The sequence below is a fragment of the Palaemon carinicauda genome, chromosome 3, assembly GCF_036898095.1.
Source record: "Palaemon carinicauda isolate YSFRI2023 chromosome 3, ASM3689809v2, whole genome shotgun sequence".
NCBI classification, from domain to species: domain Eukaryota; kingdom Metazoa; phylum Arthropoda; class Malacostraca; order Decapoda; family Palaemonidae; genus Palaemon; species Palaemon carinicauda.
The window spans coordinates 148,686,995-148,710,985 of record NC_090727.1 but is presented as its reverse complement, the minus strand read 5'-3'; the positions used below and the strand labels follow the sequence as shown (position 1 = coordinate 148,710,985).

The window sequence follows — 23,991 nt, the reverse complement described above, 5'->3', positions numbered from 1 at the left end:
TCGACCTGATTTACTCCAGATTCCTAGATTATTCAACCTGCTCTACTCCAGATTCCTAGATAATTCGACCTGCTTTACTCCAGATTCCTAGATTATTCGACCTGGTTTACTGCTTATTCCTAGATTATTCGACCTGCTTTACTCCGGATTCCTATATTATTCGACCTGTTTTACTCCAGATTCCTAGATTATTCGACCTGCTTTACTCCAGATTCCTAGATTATTCGACCTGCTTTACTGCGGAATCCTAGATTATTCTATCTGATTTACTCCAGATTCCTAGATTATTCAACCTGCTCTACTCCAGATTCCTAGATTATTCGACCTGCTTTACTCCAGATTCCTAGATTATTCGACCTGGTTTACTGCTTATTCCTAGATTATTCGACCTGCTTTTCTCCAGATTCCTAGATTATTCTACCTGCTTTACTGCAAATTCCTAGATTATTCCACCTGATTTACTCCAGATTCCTAGATTATTCGACCTGATTTACTCCAGATTCAAAGATTATTCGACCTGCTCTACTCCAGATTCCTAGATTATTCGACCTGATTTACTACAGATTCCTAGATTATTCGACCTGATTTACTCCAGATTCCTAGATTGTTCGACCTGATTTACTCCGGATCCCTAGATTATTCGACCTGATTTACTCCGGATTCCTAGATTATTCGACCTGCTTTACTCCGGATTCCTAGATTTTTCGACCTGATTTACTCCAGATTCCTAGATTATTCGACCTGCTCTACTCTGGATTCCTTGATTATTCGACCTGCTTTACTCCAGATTCCTAGATTATTTGACCTGATTTACTTCAGACTCCTAGATTATTCGACCTGCTCTACTCCGGATTCCTAGATTATTCGACCTGATTTACTCTAGATTCCTAGATTATTTGACCTGATTTACTCCAGATTCCTTGATTATTTGACCTGATTTACTCCATATTCCTAGATTATTCGACCTGCTCTACTCCGGATTCCTAGATTATTTGACCTGCTTTACTCCAGATTCCTAGATTATTCGACCTTGTTTACTCCAGATTCCAAGATTATTCGACCTGATTTACTCCATATTCCTAGATTATTCGACCTGCTCTACTCCGGATTCCTAGATTATTCGACCTGCTTTACTCCAGATTCCTAGATTATTCAACCTGATTTACTCCAGATTCCTAGATTATTCGACCTGATTTACTTCAGATTCCTAGATTATTCGACCTGCTCTACTCCGGATTCCTAGATTATTTGACCTGCTTTACTCCAGATTCCTAGATTATCCCACTTGCTTCACTGCGGATTCCTAGGTTATTCGACCTGCTTTACTCCGGATTCCTAGATTATTCGACCTGATTTAAACCAATTCCTAGATTATCCGACCTGCTTTACTCCGGATTCCTAGATTATTCGACCTGCTTTACTCAGGATTCCTAGACTATTCGACCTACTTTACTTCGGATTCCTATATTATTCGACCTGCTTTACTCCGGATTCTTAGATTATTCGACCTGCTTTACTCAGGATTATTTGACGTGCTTTACTCCGGATTCCTAGATTATCCGACCTGCTTTACTCCAGATTCCTAGATTATTCAACCTGCTTTACTCCGGATTCCTAGATTATTCGACCTGATTTATTCCAGATTCCTTGATTATTCAACTTGCTTTACTCCGGATTCCTAGATTATTCGACCTGCTATGCTCCGGATTCCTAGATTATTCAACCTGCTTTACTCCAGATTCTTAGATTATTCGACCTGCTTTACTAAGGATTCCTAGATTATTCGACCTGCTTTACTGCGGATTCCTAGATTATTTGACCTGCTTTACTGCGGATTCCTAGATTATTCGACCTGCTTTACTCCGGATTCCTAGAGTATCCGACCTGCTTTACTCTAGATTCCTAGATTATTCAACCTGCTTTACTCCGGATTCCTAGATTATTTGACCTGATTTACTCCAGATTCCTAGATTATCCGACCTGCTTTACTCCGGATTCCTTGATTATTCGACCTGCTATGCTCCGGATTCCTAGATTATTCGACCTGCTTTACTCCGGATTCCTAGATTATTCGACCTGCTTTACTCCGGATTCCTAGATTATTCGACCTGCTTTACTCCAATTCCTAGATTATTCGACCTGCTTTACTCCGGATTCCTAGATTATTCGATCTGCTTTACTCCGGATTCCTATATTATTTGATCTGCTTTACTCTAGATTCCTAGATTATTCGACCTGCTTTACTCCGGATTCCTAGATTATTCGACCTGCTTTACTCCGGATTCCTAGATTATTCGACCTGCTTTACTCCAGATTCCTAGATTATTCAAACTGCTTTACTCCGGATTCCTAGATTATTTAACCTGCTTTACTCCAGATTCCTAGATTATTCGACCTGCTTTACTCCGGATTCTTAGATTATTCGACCTGCTTCACTCAGGATTCCTAGGCTATTCGACCTGCTTTACTACGGATTCCTAGATTATTCGACCTGCTTTACTCCGGATTCTTAGATTATTCAACCTGCTTTACTCAGGATTCCTAGATTATTCGACCTGCTTTACTCCGGATTCCTAGATTATTCGACCTGCTTTACTCCGGATTCCTAGATTATTCGACCTGCTTTACTCCAGATTCCTTGATTGTTTGACCGGCTGTACTTCAGATCTCTAGATTATTCGACCTACTTTACTCCGGATTCCTAGATTATTTGACCTGCAATACTCTGGATTCTCAGATTATTCGATTTGCTTTGCTACAGATTCCTAGATTATGTGACCTGTGTTACTCTGGATTCATTGATTATTTGACATGATTTACTTCAAATTCCTAGATTATTCGTCCTGCTTTACTCCGGATTCCTAGATTATTCGACCTGCTTTACTCCGAATTCCTAGATTATTTGACCTGCTTTACTCCGGATTCCTAGATTATTCGACCTGCTTTACTACGGATTCCTAGATTATTCGACCTGCTTTATTCCTGATTCCTAGATTATTCGACCTGCTTTACTCTGGATTCCTAGAATATTTGACCTGCTTTACTTCAGATTCCTAGAATATTCAACCTGCTTTATTCCGGATTCCTAGATTATTCGACCTGCTTTACTCCGGATTCCTAGATTATTTGACCTGCTTTACTGCGGATTCCTAGATTATTCGACCTGATTTACTCTGGATTCCTAGAATATTATACCTGCTCTACTCCCGATTCCTAGATAATTCAACCTGCTTTACTCCAAATTCCTAGATTATTCGACCTGCTTTACTCCGGATTCCTATATTATTCGACCTGTTTTACTCCAGATTCCTAGATTATTCGACCTGCTTTACTCCAGATTCCTAGATTATTCGACCTGCTTTACTCCGGATTCCTAGATTATTCGACCTGATTTACTCCAGATTCCTAGATTATTCAACCTGCTCTACTCCAGATTCCTAGATAATTCGACCTGCTTTACTCCAGATTCCTAGATTATTCGACCTGGTTTACTGCTTATTCCTAGATTATTCGACCTGCTTTACTCCGGATTCCTATATTATTCGACCTGTTTTACTCCAGATTCCTAGATTATTCGACCTGCTTTACTCCAGATTCCTAGATTATTCGACCTGCTTTACTGCGGAATCCTAGATTATTCTATCTGATTTACTCCAGATTCCTAGATTATTCAACCTGCTCTACTCCAGATTCCTAGATTATTCGACCTGCTTTACTCCAGATTCCTAGATTATTCGACCTGGTTTACTGCTTATTCCTAGATTATTCGACCTGCTTTTCTCCAGATTCCTAGATTATTCTACCTGCTTTACTGCAAATTCCTAGATTATTCCACCTGATTTACTCCAGATTCCTAGATTATTCGACCTGATTTACTCCAGATTCAAAGATTATTCGACCTGCTCTACTCCAGATTCCTAGATTATTCGACCTGATTTACTACAGATTCCTAGATTATTCGACCTGATTTACTCCAGATTCCTAGATTGTTCGACCTGATTTACTCCGGATCCCTAGATTATTCGACCTGATTTACTCCGGATTCCTAGATTATTCGACCTGCTTTACTCCGGATTCCTAGATTTTTTGACCTGATTTACTCCAGATTCCTAGATTATTCGACCTGCTCTACTCTGGATTCCTTGATTATTCGACCTGCTTTACTCCAGATTCCTAGAATATTTGACCTGATTTACTTCAGACTCCTAGATTATTCGACCTGCTCTACTCCGGATTCCTAGATTATTCGACCTGATTTACTCTAGATTCCTAGATTATTTGACCTGATTTACTCCAGATTCCTTGATTATTTGACCTGATTTACTGCATATTCCTAGATTATTCGACCTGCTCTACTCCAGATTCCTAGATTATTTGACCTGCTTTACTCCAGATTCCTAGATTATTCGACCTTGTTTACTCCAGATTCCAAGATTATTCGACCTGATTTACTCCAGATTCCTAGATTATTCGACCTGCTCTACTCCGGATTCCTAGATTATTCGACCTGCTTTACTCCAGATTCCTAGATTATTCAACCTGATTTACTCCAGATTCCTAGATTATTCGACCTGATTTACTTCAGATTCCTAGATTATTCGACCTGCTCTACTCCGGATTCCTAGATTATTTGACCTGCTTTACTCCAGATTCCTAGATTATTCCACTTGCTTCACTGCGGATTCCTAGATTATTCGACCTGCTTTACTGCGGATTCCTAGGTTATTCGACCTGCTTTACTCCGGATTCCTAGATTATTCGACCTGATTTAAACCAATTCCTAGATTATCCGACCTGCTTTACTCCGGATTCCTACATTATTCGACCTGCTTTACTCAGGATTCCTAGATAATTCGACCTGCTTTACTCCAGATTCCTAGATTATTCGACCTTCTTTACTCCAGATTCCTAGATAATTCGACCTGCTTTACTCCAGATTCCTAAATTATTTGACCTGCTTTACTCAGGATTGCTAGATTATTCGACCCGCTCCACTCCAGATTCCTAGATTATTCGACCTGCTTTACTCTGGATTCCTAGATTATTTGACCTGTTTTACTCCAGATTCCTAGATAATTCGACCTGCTTTACTCCAGATTCCTAGATTATTCGACTGCTTTACTCTGGATTCCCAGATTATTCGACCTGCTTTACTCCGGATTCCTAGGCTATTCAATGTGCTTTACTTCGGATTCCTAGATTATTCGACCTGCTTTGCTCCGGATTCTTACATAATTCGACCTTCTTTACTCCTGGTTCCTATATTATTCTACCTGCTTTACTCCAGATTTCTAGATTATTCAACCTGCTTTACTCTGGATTCCTAAATTATTCAACCGGCTTTATTCCGGATTCCTAGATTATTCGACCTGCTTTAATCCGAATTCCAAGATTATTCGACCTGCTTTCCTATACTGTAGATGCCTAGATTATTTAACCTGCTATACTGTAATTTCAAGCTTATACAACCTGGTTCAATCGGGATTCCTTGATTATTCGATCTACTTTTCTCTTGATTCCTAAATTATTCAACTGGCTTTATTCCAGATTCCTAGATTATTCCACCTGCATGACTCTGGATTTCTAGATTATTTGACTAGCTTTACTCCAGATTCCTAGGTTATTCAACCTGCTTTATTCTAGATTCCTAGATTACATGACCTGCTTTATTCCAGATTCCTAGATTATTTGACCTGCTTTACTCTAGATTCCTAGGATATTCAACCTGCTTTACTTCAGATTCCTAGATGGCTTGACCTGCTTTACTCCTGATTCCTAGATTATTTGACCTTCTTCTCACACGCGAAGTCGGTTGGAATATAATTCCTTTCTAACCACAGCTTAATTTGGGCAGCCATGTTCCACGACCTCCTGACGGATATGAACGGAAGTAAGACAACGGGAATGAAAAGCCAAGAAACAAGAGGAATACTTGTGAAGTTTTCCAATACCCTGGCGGAAAAAAACTGAAAAAAATTGATATTTTATTGTAGTAGATCTTTTTTATGTGGCTGTTCAGAGGTCATGAAAAGTTATGTTGATTTGCTAACTATATATCAAATGTTGAGTCTAGTAATAGATGAACGTAGAAATGAACGAAGGAAATATTTTTCAATGAGAAGCTTCTTAGAAAACACTGACCCAAACCTTTGTGTCTTCTCCATTCAGTCAGTAGGTTAAAAATCCAGTACCTTATTTTTGGAGGGTCACTTATGATATCGTTTTTGCTTATAACCATTTGTTTATAGAAATATCTTCATAAATCTCTTAATTTCTCAATAAACCTGGAAGCTTTTTTCTATTGATTAGAGTCTCAGGAAGCATTGTTGGGTGGCCAATAGAGGAAACGCTTGACCATCTGCCTTTGAGAGATTTTCGATAATGCCCTAAATAACATAATTAGAAATTATGTGATTTTCTTGACTGAGTGGTGCAGCTCTTGGCTCACGTCGGCTGAGTATGATAGATTTTTCTGGAATACTAGTCCTCATTAGTTTCAAAATGCTGTACCTTATTTTTTGGAGGATTCCTAAACAAAAGGAAGAATGAAACAAATAATCTTATCTTAGACGTGTTGGTCTCTAGAGAAAGAGAAGGGTTTTAGACCATGACTTATAGGAAATACTTCTAGTGGATTAGGTTCGAATCTTAATAGGTCTTATTATTATGATTTTTAAATCGAACTCTTTTGTAACTCTTCTCCACCGAGCGAACTTTCTTACTTCTAGCTGGGAATCCTTCAATATAGAAATACTTCATTTATGGGAATATTCTAAGAAAAATCATTTTCCGACTAACAAATTTTACAAACATCTTTTTAAATTAATAAATGAAAAGATGGTTGAGACTCCAAAAATACCTACAATTCCAAAGCTCAAATTCTATGCGGGTTTTCCATTTCTTCATGATGAATTTCCGAGGTTAAAATTTGCAAATTTCCAGAGTTTGAAGTAAAATTAATCCTTAAAAGCCCTCTCACAATTGGCTCGCTTTTCCCTTTCAAAGATCGATTAAGTCCATTGATGTCCTCTGGTGAAGTGTATGAATATATTTCCCCAAAGTGTAACTCTGGAATCAACATAGGATCTACCAAGAGGTTGTTGAAGGTCAGAATGGATTCCCATAAAGGTGTGAGCTTTTGAGCATATCGCAGAATATCCAGCTCAGAACATAAAAATATTCGCAATCATGATAATATATTCAAAGTAAATATTCATTGCAAAGATTTTTAGTATTATAAGTCAAGTATCAAATAATGATGACTTGCCTATTCGTGAGTAAATGATGATCTTTTCCTTTTAATTCTTAACCCTAATTTTTATGGTTATTTTTTACTTCTTATATGACTTTGTATAAGTTTTACTGTTTCTTTATGTTATGTATATGTGGTTCCTATTTGCAGGACTAAAAATGTGACTGTGTAATCACAAAACGTCGGAAAAACAGATTTTAGAAGTAGCAGCTTCCCAAATTCACCTTATGAAATGTTTAGTACTGGCTGCTGCTACCTTCAATGATGATTCTCTCTCTCTCTCTCTCTCCAAGAATTGCGAATGAGAATAATGAAACAGAAATGAGAGAAGAAAATGTTGAATATCTAACGGATATAGATATTAATGAAGCAGATATTGTCACGGCTATAAACGAAATTAAAAATGGATCGGCAGCCGGACCAGATGGAGTTCCAGCGATTTTGTTAAAAAAAACTGCAAACACTATCGCGAAGCCGCTTGCAATACTGCTAAGACAAAGTGTAGATATGAGCGAGATATATGTTAAACATAAATTAGCTTATATAACCCCTATCTTCAAAAGTGGATCAAGACTAGAGGCAAGCAATTATAGACCTGTTAGTCTAACATCACATATTATGAAAGTGTATGAGAGGGTAATAAAAAAGAAAATAATGAACCATTTGGTTAAAAATAATTTGTTTAATATGGGTCAACACGGTTTCGTGTACACAGACCCAACTGATAGCACACTATGAAAACATATACAAAAATATGATAAATGAAAAAGACACAGATGTGATCTATCTAGATTTTGCAAAAGCCTTTGACAAGGTAGACCATAACATATTGGAGAAAAAAATGAGAAAGCATAATATTGTGGGAAAGATAGGAAAATGGGTAAAAGAATTCCTGCAAAACAGAAAACAGATAGTGGTTGCAAATGACGAGAAATCAGATGAAGCCCAGGTAATATCTGGTATGCCACAAGGTACGGTATTAGCTGCACTGCTGTTTGTTATTATGATTTCAGACATAGACTGTGATGTTGAAAACTCCGTAGTGAGAAGTTTCGCCGATGACACAAGAATAAGTAGAGAAATTACTTGTGATGAAGATAGGAACTCACTACAAAGAGATCTAAACAAAATATATGAATGGGCGGAGATAAATAGGATGGTATTTAACTCCGATAAATTCGAATCAATAAATTATGGAAACAGAGAAGGAATGGTATATGCATACAAGGGACCTAATAATGAGACAATCACAAACAAGGAAGCAATTGAACACCTTGGTGTAATGTTAAATAGGAATATGTTATGCAACGACCAAATAGCAACACTGTTGGCTAAATGTAAAGCAAAAATGGGAATGTTATTCAGACACTTTAAAACAAGGAAAGCTGAACACATGATTATGCTTTACAAAACTTATGTACGTAGTACACTCGAGTACTGCAATGTGATATGGTACCCACACTACCAAAAGGATATTGCGCAAATAGAGAGTGTACAAAGGTCCTATACTGCTAGAATAGAAGAAGTTAAGGACCTTGACTACTGGGAAAGACTGAAATTTTTAAAACTATACAGTCTAGAAAAGAGAAGGGAACGCTACATGATAATACAAGCATGGAAGCAAATAGAAGGAATTACTGAAAACATCATGGAGCTAAAAATATCAGAAAGAGCAAGCCGAGGTAGATTAATAGTGCCAAAAAATATACCAGGTAAACTAAGAAAGGCGCACAAGACATTAATCCACTACGCACCAGCATCGATAATGCAGCGACTATTTAATGTGCTGCCAGCTCATCTAAGAAACATATCAGGAGTGAGCGTAGATGTGTTTAAGAATAAGCTCGATAAATACCTAAGATGCATCCCAGACCATCCAAAACTGGAAGATGCAAAATACACCGGAAGATGCATTAGCAACTCTCTGGTGGATATACGAGGTGCCTCACACTGAGGGACCTGGGGGAACCCAAACAAAAAAATAAGGCAATAAGGCAATAAGGCTCTCTCTCTCTCTCTCTCTCTCTCTCTCTCTCTCTCTCTCTCTCTCTATATATATATATATATATATATATATATATATATATGTGTGTGTGTGTGCGTGTGTGTGCGTGTGTGTGTGTGTGTGTATTGCATGCAAGTGCTGCTGATTTCAGATACAAAGATTTCTAAAAACAATAACAACCTGTCGGATCCCGTTAGCACATCGTTACATTCCACTTTCTGTTCATCACAGTTTCATAGCAATAGCTGCATCAACACGATATCTGCAACCCCTCCACAATCAACGTCCCCCCCCCCCCCCCCGTAACGGGAATTCCATGGTCACGGAATTAATGTTAAGTCATTTATCCCTACCTGAGGACTGTGGAAATCTGAAACTGGTAAACGGGTTTGTCCAAGGTCAAGAGACTGAAAGACCTAAGTTACCAAACACAAAAAACCTGTTTTTTTAGCAACTTTTTTTTTTGGGGGGGGTGTTTTATCCACATTTCTTTTCTGTACACCGTCGGGGAGCCGAGGTTGCTTTAAACACTTCAACGCCATCCATCAAGTCACCGCCTTTCCTTTTTTATCCCTTCTCCAACTCCCCACTCCAAACTTCCAACCATCTTAAGCATCCCATCTCCCCCTCCCCCTTTCCATTGGTAGTCTTCATCTTTTCTTCCAATCCATGGTCATCATAGTCCTCATAGTGCCCTCTCCCCCTCTCAGCCTCGCGTAGAAGTATTTAAAGGACCGCAGTTCCTCTGCCAGACATCAGTTCTTCGACTTCGATCCACCATGAAAGCTGTAAGAACTTTTGCTAAAACTTCGAACCTTTTTATGAATTAGAAATTCTTAAAACTTTAATACCTACGAATAGTGTGAAGAAAAGGTTGTTTACATAAGTTAATAAGTAATGATGTTATTGATGTTTCTATCCTTCTGTTAATTCAAATTAATTTACTTCCGTCGGTATCTCTAGATCTTTGTCCTCTGCCTCGCCGTCCTGGCCTCCGCCGTCCCCAAGCCTCAGGGAGACGCCCCTGTGGTGGCCATTTTGAGGGACGAACGCGTCGACCAAGGAGACGGAAACTTCAACTACGCATTCGAGGCCGACAACGGCATCTCCATGCAGGTCTCCGGAACCCCAGGTTCCGAGGGACAGGTCAATATGGAGGGAGTCTACCTGTAAGTCCCAGGTCACCTTAATTAACCCAGGGCTTGTTTTTGTTTGAAGAAACATTACTGTTTATTTTGATGCTCTAACTGTGAGTGATGGCACCTTTATGCTGATGCTGTATTGTACATTGCAGTCTTCCTCTGGCTGACGGAGGCTTCGCCGAGATTCGCTTCATCACCAACGAGAACGGCTTCCAGCCCTCAGGAGACATCCTTCCTACCCCTCACCCACTGCCCGCCCACGCCATCGAACAGATCCGCTTTGCTGAAGAACAGAGAGCTGCTGGAGTCACTTTTGAATAAATTAATTCCCAGCATCTTAGTTTTGACTTCTCGTCGACGATAATATGTATATAGCCTATGAAAGTTCTAAACCAAATTTTACAAAATATAAAAAATCAAATAAGCAATAAAAGATTACTTTAATTTATGTGTTCTATTTAAACCATATTCTATATATTTCTGGAATCTTGCAGGTTGAGTTATGGCTATCATTTCATTACTAGTATAGACGACCCATGAAAAAGGACAGTTATATAATTAGATAGATATGCCCATACACAGATTTAACCCTTCTTACCCCTCTCCCTATCCTAACTACTACACGGCAGGTGTGGTCTCCGAATGTACCTCTCGGGGTACCCCAACTCACTAGGGTATGATTACTTTCTCTCCTCCTACCCAAAGGACAGGAGATACCTGGTAGCTATACATCTAACAATGGTGTGTGTTAATATATATATATATATATATATATATATATATATATATATATATATATATATATATATATATATATATAAATGGTCCTATGTCTGAGCACCAAAATCATATTATATTATATATTACAACTGGCAAGTTACACAACCTCCCGAGTTCCAAACCACCTGTTTGTTTTTATGTAAGTCTGTTATACTTAAATAATACCCAAGCTCTGAGAAAATCATATAACTCTCAAATGGCAATAAATAAAACGCTGAATATCCAAAGGTCTCTTACAGACACTCAAAACAATCTGGGTAATTAATATTAAGAACTATTCAAAACAACCTCTTACTGCGATTCTTAAACAGGGATACGAGAAGAGTTCTGTAAAAAAAAATTATGATCGAACTAATACACACTTTGCAAAAATAGATATATTCTATAAAAAAAAATTACAACACTGTGAAAGCATTTACAACATAGATAAATCCTTCGAAAAATTAAGTCTGAACATAACTTAGATTGTGACAAGAAAATGTTACACTCTGAAAAGTACATAATTATTTAACTCGAAGTATTAAATCTGAATAAAACCTTAGACTAAGGCAAGAAAATATTACACTTTGAAAATTATACAGTCACTTGTTTCACTGGAAGTTAAATTTTACACAAATATCTAATCTTGATAATCAAACAAAAAAGTTAACCTTTAACACTAATGATTAAACTCTTATAGAAATTACATAAAGTAACTGATAAACTTTCAAATTTTTACTTCACCCGAAGTTTTAACCAGATAGCAATACAAATATACCCCACGTTGTCACATAAGTATCATTGGGCGGGCCAGTTACAAAATTCACACAATACTAGTAATCACCACAACACAATAAATTGAAAATCACTTTCAAAGTTTCTCTAACATTTGAACACACTACACAGGATATTCGTTGGGTAAAGACATGTTCACTTTGGAGGGGAAACACACTCGAGGCACTTGAGAGAGAGAGAGAGAGAGAGAGGATGAACGTTGGCTCTTTCACAGGACAGGCTGTTTCTCTTCTGCCGTACTCATTCCTAGGAGCACATATATATTGACTCAGTTATTCTAGATTCTTCTAGGTCAGGAGGTCTAGAATCTTGGGGGCCGTCTCTAACGGCGCCAGAGTTACCAACTAGATCAAAATTCAAGGAAAGGAACCTTGCTTGCGAGGTAACCCTCTCTCAGCTAGCTCAGCCCACCTTCCCTCCTTGAAATTATAAAGAAAAGATGAATTAACTCTGGGTTTTTCAAAAACCTTCTAAACATGTGGCAAATATAAGAAATGCATAATCTCACAAACATGACGCAATACAATAAAAAAATTACATAAGCCCTTGTTCATACCTTGTAGGGTTCTTACTGCATACTTAATCGAGATTACATAACACTTCGTAGCAACATACGTGAAATAAAAAGTTAATTCTTAAAAATAAAGTAAATTTACATATACTGACTTAAAAGAAAAAAGTCTTATTCAATTCACATACAAAACTTAAAACTACAAGAGAGGAACTCACTTAATGAGCTGGCTATTCACCTCAAATACACATATGAAATATTTAAATAAATTATTTACTGAATGCTAGACCAGCTTCGTATATATACAGTATATGTGTATATATATATATATATATATATATATATATATATATATATATATATATATATATATATATATATTTATATATATCCATCTGGACACGCGTAAGTATTTAGGGGAGATATATATATATATATATATATATATATATATATATATATATATATATATATATATATATATATATATATATATATATATATATATATATATATCTGGTCTGGATCTGGGCTCTGGATCTGGATTTGCATTTTTTGTCTGTGTCTTTCTGTGGCCAGATTCCGTCAAAACTACGGATTTTGACAAATTTTCCACCACAGATAGATCTTAGGCCGTGAACGACTCCATTAACCTTTGGTGGAGGTCACAGGTCATAAATTTCTGATTGCTCTTATTGCACTAAGTGGGAAAAGGTGCAGTCAAAGAATATAGATTGACAGATATTTCAAAATTCACATTTTTGTGCTTTGAAAATGGAGAATGCTCCTGTACAGGAGACTATTTTCATATACTAATCTAGCTCATCCCGGCGTCTTAAAATGGTGCAATAAGAGCAATTAGAAATTTCTGACCTGTGACCTCCGGCAAAGGTTAATGGAGTCGTTCACGGCCCAAGATCTATCTGTGGTGGAAATTTCGTCAAAATCCGTTGAGTAGTTTTGACGTAATCTGTCCACAGATAGACACAGACAAAAAATGCAAATCTGAATCCAGAATCCGGATCCAGACCAGCTCCAAAATTCAATTGCATCATCCATGACCTAAGATGTATCTTCGGTAAAAATTTCATCAAAATCCGTCAAGTAGTTTTGACGTAATCCTGTCCACAGACACACAGACAAATAGATAAACCGACTCGATCAAATAACCTCCTTGGCGAAGGTAATAAAACCTATATTCGATGTCTCGACAACATGGCTTAATCTTCCTAATGATCATACTTTGGTGACACTTCAAAAATTACAAAAAAAAATATATATCTCTTATATTAAGCAATTTGACTCGTTTCATATCATATCTTATTTCTATGAATATCCTCTGATGTTACTGTTCTTTCTCTCCTCTCGACATTGCAAAAGAATCCAAGCTTTTGCAGTTACTATAAAAAAGGTATTTTGTGGTTGTCATAGCCAGATATCTCCATAAAGAGGCTAAAAAACAACGATTTCATGCAAAAATGTGGAAATATGTAAACTAGGATAGTTTGCACAACCCTTGCCTCAAGGCGCTTTGTAAGTATAGGGGCTTGTAAAAGGGAGTAGCAGGTCTGTTGTGGACCTCCAGATTCAGCCTTGACAATAGAGACCCAAAGGTCATCTCTCAGTATGACCCCTGGTAAAGAGGAAACATCTTCCTTTCGTTTTGTGTCAAACTCCTTTTCCTTTTCTATAGCCTTGGAAAGCGAGTACCTGTTTCGTGTTCATGCTGTTTTTAAAATTAGCCTTACGAAAACAGGCAGAGGCTCATGTTCGAAAAAATACCCTTAAGGAAAGCCTGTTTGCACCCAGATGTGATATGGGTGTATCGTAAAGACTTTCGGTGAATTTAAAATTTGACTCACGATAACACAATAAGCGCTGTCGACGCTGTTCTGTTTCTGCCTTGAGGGAGCCTTTTTACCCCTGTCTATTCCAAATCCTAAAAACTCAGGAAAAGTGAATAATTAAAAGAAGTATAGGACTTATGCACGATGAAAATGACCGGCCCTCAACCCCAAAAAGGACAAGAGTTATAAATAAGGAAGAACAGAAGCGGGAGCAGAATTTCAAATAGTAGGAGATAGACAAATGATAAATGGTGATGGATTCTAATGGAACCTCAACCTCCTGAAGTCAGACAGAAAGGAAATATCCACAAATCTACAAGACGCTTTTACTTTAAAAAAAAAAAACAGGTTTCTTGTTTCGGTAACTTAGGTCGTCGAGTCTCGTGCCTTAGACAAACACGCCTCGCATTATTGTATATCAAAAGTCATCAGGTAGTCATAAGTGCCTGGACATTAATTCTTTCGCCTTGAGATTCCGGAGAGGATGGTGCTGATTGAGGGAGTGTTGCCGTTGTTGGGTTAGTGGAATGAATTGTTGCTATGAGATAGTCATGGTCAGATAGTGGAATGTAACAGTGTGTTAACTGGATTCGACAGAAGCTCATCGCTATTTTTTGTTTTCAAATCTTTGTTAGAGAAATCAGTATGCTCTTGCATTCTATGTGCGTGTATACATATATATATATATATATATATATATATATATATATATATATATATGAATGTGTGTATACATGAATATATGCTGGTATGCATGTGGTATGTGTGTGTGTATATATATATATATATATATATATATATATATATATATATATATATATATATATATATACATTATATATATATATTGAGAAAAAAATATATCATCATTGAAGGTAGCGACAGTCAGTAATATACACTTGTAAAATGGATATGGAAAGCAACTGGTTCTAAAATTAGTTTATTATTACTGACGTTTCATGATTATCACAATCACATTTTCCAGGGCTACATATAGGAAGCATATACATAACATTAAGACACATTGACATTTATGCAATATCATACAAAAAAGTAAAATTTAGCCAAAGCAAAAACAAAAAAGTTAAAATTAAAAATTTAAAGGAAAAGATCATGAATAGCCAGTCATAGTTATTTGATACTTGACCTATAATACAAAAATTCTTTGCTATCAATATTCAGTTTGCATATTTTAGCATGATTGCGAATATCCTCATATTCTGGGCTGGATATTCTGCAATATGTTCGAAAGTTCACACCTTTAAGGGAATCAATTCTGACCTTAAACAACCTCTCGGTAGATCCTACGTTGGTTCCAAAGTATCACTTTGGGCAAATATATCTATGCGCTACACCAGAGGACATCAAAGGACTCAATCGATCTTTAAAATGAAAAAAGGAGCTAATTGTGAGAGAATTCTTAGGGATTGCTTAATGTTACTTCAAGCGCTGGAAAGTGTTGGTGGATGATTTTTGCAAATTTTTGTCTAACGAAATCATCATGAGGAAATGGAAAACCCGCATAGAAGTTGAGTTTAGGAACTGTAGGTATTTTTGGAGCCTGAGCTATCTTTTCATTTAATAATTTACTAAGATGTTTGATAAATCTCTTCGTAGGCAAACAATTTTTATTAAAATATTCCGATAAATAAAATATTCCTATATGAAATAATTCCCAGCTAGAAGTATATGAAACGCTCTGAGGAAGAGTGAAAATAGTTTAAAATTATAGGAACAATAACAATAAAGATTCGAACCTAATCCTCTATTCTTTTTTTTTCTAAAAATCGTGGTATTAAAACCTCCTCTCTCTCTCTCTCTCTCTCTCTCTCTCTCTCTCTCTCTCTCTCTCTCTCTCTCTCTCTCTCTCTCTCTCTCTGCTGCTCCCCACATGTCTAAAAACGGTAACTTGTAAACTTTGGTTCATTCCTCCTTTTCAAAGATGACCACTAAGTTTTCCTGTTGAGAATTAGCAAACTCCAGGAAGGAATCAGCACCGTATTGATTTCTATATAGAGCTTAAGTGTCATCAACATATCTGACATAAAACAGAGGATGATATCGCAAAGGGCAATTTTCAAGCAGGGCCTTCTCCAGGGAACACACAAAATATAAGCAAGAGTGGGTTCCAAGGAGGGAACCCATCGACTTGTTTATACAAACTACCGTTAAAAACAAAAGCAGTGTCCAGCACCACCAGCTCCAAAAGTTTTTTTCTTTCTTTCTTTTTCTAAGACATACGATTAAAAGCATTAAAAGTTGCATTACGTTCAGAAAATAATTTGTTTAAAATAATATGGACTGTTTCTTACACAGGTACAGTAGGCTACACTAGAAAATAGTCTCAATATTAAGATTAGTCATGAAAAGAAACGATCCTTGAGATATTACAGCTTCCTTAAATATATACGAGTTTTTTAATGAAAATATGTTTTTGTCAGAAGTCATTTATAGTTTGGAGTATTAAAGAAAGATAAAATAGGTGTCAGCGGAACATTAGACTTATGGAGTTTGGACAAACCATATAAAATGACAAATGAAGACCCAGAGAAAATTAGATTTTGAGAGGTAGTTTCATTTATAGATTTCTCATTACTGAGTCTTTAAAGCCTATTAATTTCATTCTCGGTTTTTAAAATTTAACAAAGTCATTCACCAAGTAAATTTATATACAAATAAAATTCTAGATATAGACATACATGTGTAAGCAAATATATATATATATATATATATATATATATATATATATATATATATATATATATATATATATATATATATATATGTTTGTTTGTATGCATAAATATGGATATGGAGTATATGAGTATATATACATAAATAGTGCATGTATACATATACACATATTCATTCATACAAATATATAGTATATACATACACATTCATATACAATATATATAAATCTATATATATATATATACATATATATATATATATATATATATATATATATATATATATATATTTGTATATATATATGTATATATATATATATATATATATATATATATATATATATATATATATATATATATATGTGTGTATCCTATTTCCATTTCCTCACAGGGCTATTTTCACAGTTGGAGCCCTTGCGCTCATAGCATCCTGCTTCTGGCTAGTAATAATATTAATACACAAATATCTAGATATATATATATATATATATATATATATATATATATATATATATATATATATATATATATACACGTGTGTGTATGCTGTATATATGCACGTATATGTATGTATGCATGTACAAGTGCATATGTATAGTATATAAACATTGAAAGGGATGGGGTTACTCTCCCCACGCCATTAGTCTTGACCCCAGTAGAATGACCTGCTGAGGGGTATTCCAGAAGAATCTATCCTACCAAGCAGACGTGAGCCAAGTGCTGCACTGCTCAGATAAGGCACTAATTCAGTTTCAACGTTTATCAAGGAGAGCATTAAGGGAAATCTCTCAGAGGCAGATGGTCGAGTGTTTCCACAGACTATAATCAATAGCAATAAATATGCAGTTTAGTGAAGATATTAAGAAATATATTAAGATATTTCTATGACCAAATAGTTATAACCGAAACCGACATCATAACTGACCCTCCTAAAATAAGTTGCAGCATTTTGAAACTTAAATAATAAGGGGCAATGGAAAAGACAAAAAGATCAGTGTTTTCGAAAAAATTCGTCAAATGATATTAGCTTCTTACATTTAAAATTTCATCTATTGTTGAATTTAACATTTATTTTAGACACTGGCCACGATGATAAGTATTTTGAGGACCGATGGACACAGATCTAAAATGACTCTATCCCAAACAAGGGTCGAATCTGTGTGAGTGGGCATATGTATGTAAATATTTAAGTAATTTTTGACTGCTCGCGTACACTAGTAATGAAATGATACCCATAATTCAACATTGATGTATTTCAGAAATAAATAGAATAAGGTTTAAATAGAAAACTTAAATTAAGAAAATCTTTTATTGCTTATTTTTTTTTCTTTTTTGAAAATTTGGTTTAAAAATTACAAAAGTTATATACATATCGTCGACAAGAAATCATAAAAAATATGCTGGTAATTAATTTATTCAAAAGTGACTCCCAGGGCTCTCTGTTCCTCAGCGAAGCGGATCTGCTCGATGGCGTGGGCGGGCAGTGGGTGGGGGGTGGGGAGGATGTCTCCTGAGGGCTGGAAGCCGTTCTCGTTGGCGATGAAGCGAATCTCGGCGAAGCCTCCGTCAGCCAGAGGAAGACTGCAAGGCACAACACAGCATTAGCATAAAGGTGCCACCACTCACAGTTAGAGCATCAAAATAAACAGTAATGTTTCTTCAAACAAAAACAAGACCTGTGTTAATTAAGGTGACCTGGGACTTACATGTAGACGCCCTCCATGTTGACCTGTCCCTCGGAACCTGGGGTTCCGGAGACCTGCATGGAGATGCCGTTGTCGGCCTCGAAGGCGTAGTTGAAGTTTCCGTCTCCCTGGTCGACGCGTTCGTCCCTCAAGATGGCCACTACAGGGCCGTCTCCCTGAGGCTTGGGGGCGGCGGAGGCCAGGGCGGCCAGGCAGAGGACAAAGATCTAGAGATATTGTCGGGAATGAATTAATTTGAGATAACTGAAGAGTAGAAACATTACAAACGCCCTAACCTCTCAGCTTATGTAAACAACCTTTTCTTCACATCTCAATTCGTAGGTCATAAAGATTAAAAAGTTCTAATCCATAAGAGGCAACCAAATTTAACAAAAGTTCTTACAGCTTTCATGGTAGATCGAAGTCGAAGAACTGATGTCTGGCGAGGGAACCGCGGTCCTTTAAATACTTCAACGGGAGGCTGAGAGGGGGAGAGGGCACTATGAGGATTATGATGACCTTGGAAGAAAAGATGAAGACACTTCTGATGGAAAGGAGGAGGGGAAGTTAGGATGCCGAAGATGGTGGGGCGGGAAGAGGGGGTAGTTGGAGAAGGCAATGAAGAGGCTTAGAAGGAAAGACGGTGACATGATAGACGGAGTTGTAGGTTGTTTAGTCTCTTGACCTTGGATAAACTCACCTACCAGTTTCAGATATCCAAAGTCATCAGGTGGAGATAAATGACTTGCCATTAATTCCGTGGACATGGAATTCCCGAGGGGACAGGAGTGGAGGAGGTTGGGGTAGGCAAGGTCTATAGACCTTGGGGGTAGGGGTCATTGAAAGGGGCAGTTGTCGGGTTGGTGCAACTGTTGCTATGAAACTGTGATGATCAGAAAGGGGGATGTAACGGTGTGCTAACGGAATATTACAGAAAGTCATCGCTAATTTTAGTCTTTATCGCTGAAATCAATAACAACTAGCATGCATTTATATACATACACACATATATATACATATATATATATAACGTATATATATATATATATATATATATATATATATATATATATATATATATATATATATATATATATATATACACCGTATATATGTGTGTATATATATACATATATATATGTATATATTTGTGTATATTTGCATGATTAAGTGAATATAATCACACATACACAAACACACATATATATATATAATATATATATATATATATATATATATATATATATATATATATATATATATGTATATATAATATATATATATATATATATATATATATATATATATATATATATACATTATATATATATATATATATATATATATTATATATATACATATACAGTATATATATAATATATATACTGTATATCTATAAGAAATGTGTAGTACCGTGATTTCACAGGGAATTGTTGATGCCCCCCCCCCCCCCGTTATTCTTAACCCTATATAATAAGGAGGAAGTGTATGGCTATACAATATATATACACATATAATGCATATATATATATATATATATATATATATATATATATATATATATATATATATATATATATATTTCTTACTGGTAACGTTCACTGGCATTGCCAAATGTATAGCTACTCGGTCTCTCCTCATCATCAAGTAGTGGGGGAGAGAAGTCATACCCTAGTGAAAGGGGTTACCAAGAGAGGAAAAGTGGAGGGGATGGGAAGGGTTGAATCTGAGTGTATGTGCATATCTCTCTGTAAAAAATGACAGGTCGCATACTCTAGTACTTCAGAAGGATCTATCGTACCCAGCAGACGTGAGCCAAGCGCTACACTGCTCAGCCAAGGCACGAACTCAGTTTCCACGTTTATCATTGGGAGCATTAAAGGAAAGCGCTCAAAGGAACAAGGTGGAGTGGTTCTTCACTTGGTTAACGTAAGAATGTATCTAAAGACTCAAATCAATAGAAATAAATATTCGATGCTTATTGAAGAAATTAAGAAATGTTAAAATATTTCTTTGAAAAAATAATTATAAGAAAATTATATCTTAATTGACCCTCCAAAAATAAGGTGCAGCTTTTTAAAACTAGTGAGGACTAAGGAAATGGTCTCCAAGAAAATAAGTGTGAATGAAGAAGACAAGAAGTAAGTCTTTCCGAAAAAGTTTTTCGTTAAAAAAATTCTAGTTTGATAAAAAAAAAAAAATTACCATTTAGTGTGTGTGTGTGTGTGTGTGTGTGTGCGTCTGTGTTGGTGGGGGGGGGGGCAGGATATTATAAAAGTTTTCCTCTCTTGTTTCGTGGGTCTTCCTTCCCTCTCTCCTCTCTCTTACTTCCGTTCACTTTCGTCAAGAGATTGAGTGGACCATAACTACCCAAATTAAGCTCGGTTATTAGAAACGAACCTTATTCTAACAGACTCAACTCTTGAGATGAGGAATGTCGAATAATCTAGGAATCTTGTAGTAAAGTAGGTCGAATAATGCAACAACCTCAGAGAGAGAAAGGTCAAATGTTAAAGCCACCCAGGAAGAGAGCATGTCGTTGAGTATTATATCCTTTGAGAAATTCAGGTCGATCTATTCCTAACATCAAATGAAAGCATGTCGATTTATTCATAATCCAAGATGAATGTAATGCAAAAATTCAAAAGAAAATATAACAAAAAATAACTTCACAATCACAAAGAAAAGTCTCATAATCCAACCCCAGAGGACTGAATGTCAAATAATTCAACACCCCCCCCCAAAAAAAAAAAAGAAAAGCAAGATTAGTTTGATAACCTCAGAAGAAAGTAGGTTGGATAATTAGACAACTCCCGAAGGTCCCTAAAACCTAATTTGATATTTTTCCATCCTAAAAAAAAAAAAAAAAAAAAAAAAAAAAAGTCAGATAAATCGAGAAAGCATGTCAAATAGTCTAAGGACTATGGAAGATATTAGGTTGAATAATTCAACAGTCTCGTGAGAAATCCTTTCGAATAACTTAGTAACCCAAAAGGAGAAAAGTTTTCAGGTATCTCCTAATAAGGAAGCCACTTCATTACTCTAACTTTTCGCGATTTGCTAATCGCCAAGACTAAGTGATATATTCCAGATTAAATCATAAAAAAAAGGAACTGAATAAGAAAATACGTTCATTAGTTTTCCCATATTTAGCACCTTACTATAACTGTTAATCTTTCAATGCTAAACATAATTATAAAATATGTATTAAGAAGTATATAGATATAATTTCCTGAAATAAAGTTGTCTTTTATTTCTTGGCTGTAAATTGATATGAAAAAGAGTATAAATCTTAGTTCCTAAAGTAAATTTTACTAAAGCTTAATCCTCTCAAACAAAGATGACAAATTTTATCTTACACTTTCTATTCACCATAGTAAAGAAACTATTTCGTCATAACCATTAAAACACGTTAATCTTATCTTAAGTCTTTCATGAAATTAGGGTAATTTATTTCATCAAATGTAATCGAATGAACGTCCCTCAAAATCATTTTATATCCAGGATTTTTTCCATGAAAGCAGATAAAAATTTCGAATAAATCAATTTATTCTTATAATACAGTTTTAATTTTCATCGATATGTTTACTGGTTTTGCAGCATGGTTTCATATTAAATAATAGTCGTGCAAGTTAGAATTAAACTCTACTCAAAATTCCACAAATCTGAAATACAAACTCTCTTCAAAAATAATCTCTGCTCGTTTGCTTCATCATCGTAATGGTCTCAGTTGAGATGTAATTTTCCACGTTTGAATTTATGAATAAGAGGAAAATTAATTCCCTTGATGGATGGAATGTCCAGTAGGTGGCGTGTCAGTAAGTTTGCTCGGTTGGTCTTAGGTGGTGAACAAGTCATTCAGCTTCGGACGTTGGACTGAACGAACAAGCGTTTATAAAACAAACAAGAAATTAAATTGTTGTTATTAAGCTTTTTGTTTGGATCAGCAAATTGTAGTTATCATGATTGTTTAAATGTAATGGTGTATGTATAAAGAGTCTAAATGCCTTGAGTAAAGGCACCGTGTTTCAGCAACGATCGAGTGCTATACGAACAGTCGTATCCAAATTCAATAAATTAAATTTGATTTGACTTGGTTTTATTTGTCCGTCCATACTGAGACATGGAGTATATACAGGAAGTATTGTTCCTCACTCCTGATTATCATGTATTTTGCTTCTGCGTAGGGAACCTTCATTAGACAAGCGATCGTCTATTAACATATTTTCACCTTATGAGTTTACTAAAAGATTTACTAGTTTCCAAAGGATTTGCATATGATTTTTTCTTTACCGTCAAGATGGATGCTCTGGGCAGTTTTTTTTTTTAAACAAAGATTAATACTACGGTATTATTATTAGTTACATAAATATTCGAATAATAGGGAAAGAGCAGTCTTTAACTTTTAGAGAAAATTTCAGTTTTCCAGCTGTAAGCGAACCAAAATCCTTTTATTTTCTAGCTTTATTTGGTTTAGTTTTAAAAGGGTAAACCAAAATGAAACTAAAGTTCCACTGATATTCGTTCAGTTGATTTGCCTCTATATTTCTTACAGGTTAGTATTCGTTATACCTTTCACAAAACTATGAATATATATTCACGTGAATGAAATAAGTATACAGGTACTTCATATAAATACATCAATAATTAGTAAAAAAATTATTAAAACGTATGTAGTTAGGTATCATTTCTATTTTGATGATAAAAATGATTCTTTTAAGCTTTGGTGTTTCTTTGGTGATCCTAAGATTTTTTTTTTTCATTGAAAACTGATTCCTTTTTATTATTATCATTGCTGAGTAAGCTATAACCCTCTTTGGGAAAGCAGGATGGTATAAGCCGAAGGGATCCAACAGCGAAAATAACACAATGAGGAAAGGAAATAAGGAGACAATAAGGCGTCCCTAAATGCACCCTTAAGCAAGAGTACTCTAACTCAAGTCCGTGAAAGACCATGGTACAGACTATGGCGCTACTCAACACAGAGAACAATGGTTTAATTTCGGAGTGTCCTTCCTTTAGAAGAGCTGCTTACCATAGCTAGTCTCTCTTCTACCCTTACCAAGAGGAAAGGGGCTACTGAACAATTACAGTACAGTAGTTAAGCCTCAAGTGAAAAATTGTTGTTTAGCTTAGTGTTCTCAGGTATCTGAGTAAAGAGGAGATTGTGTAAATAATTGGCCAGACTACTTGGTGAATGTGCTTTGAAAAGAAAAATGAGCCGCAAACAGGGATGAATCCAATATAGTACTATCTGCCCAGTTAAAGGGCCCAATAACTCTCTGGTGGTAGTATCTCAACT

The 23,991-nt window shown here is 35.9% G+C and overlaps 2 protein-coding genes across 2 annotated transcripts in view; both read right to left on the bottom strand.

The window, feature by feature from the left end:
• The window catches only part of Pex14 (peroxin 14), a 174,031-nt gene that overhangs the window by 143,362 nt on the left and 6,678 nt on the right, over positions 1 to 23,991 (bottom strand). The window lies entirely within an intron of this gene.
• The window catches only part of LOC137634658 (uncharacterized), a 6,385-nt gene continuing 748 nt past the window's right edge, over positions 18,355 to 23,991 (bottom strand). The window contains exons 3-5 of the mRNA XM_068367138.1: positions 19,093 to 19,316; positions 18,711 to 18,916; positions 18,355 to 18,585 (exon numbers count right to left, since the gene is read on the bottom strand). Coding sequence (XP_068223239.1) covers positions 18,417 to 18,585; positions 18,711 to 18,916; positions 19,093 to 19,316 — 599 coding nt within the window. The 3' untranslated portion in view covers positions 18,355 to 18,416. The remainder of the gene's footprint in view (positions 18,586 to 18,710; positions 18,917 to 19,092; positions 19,317 to 23,991) is intronic.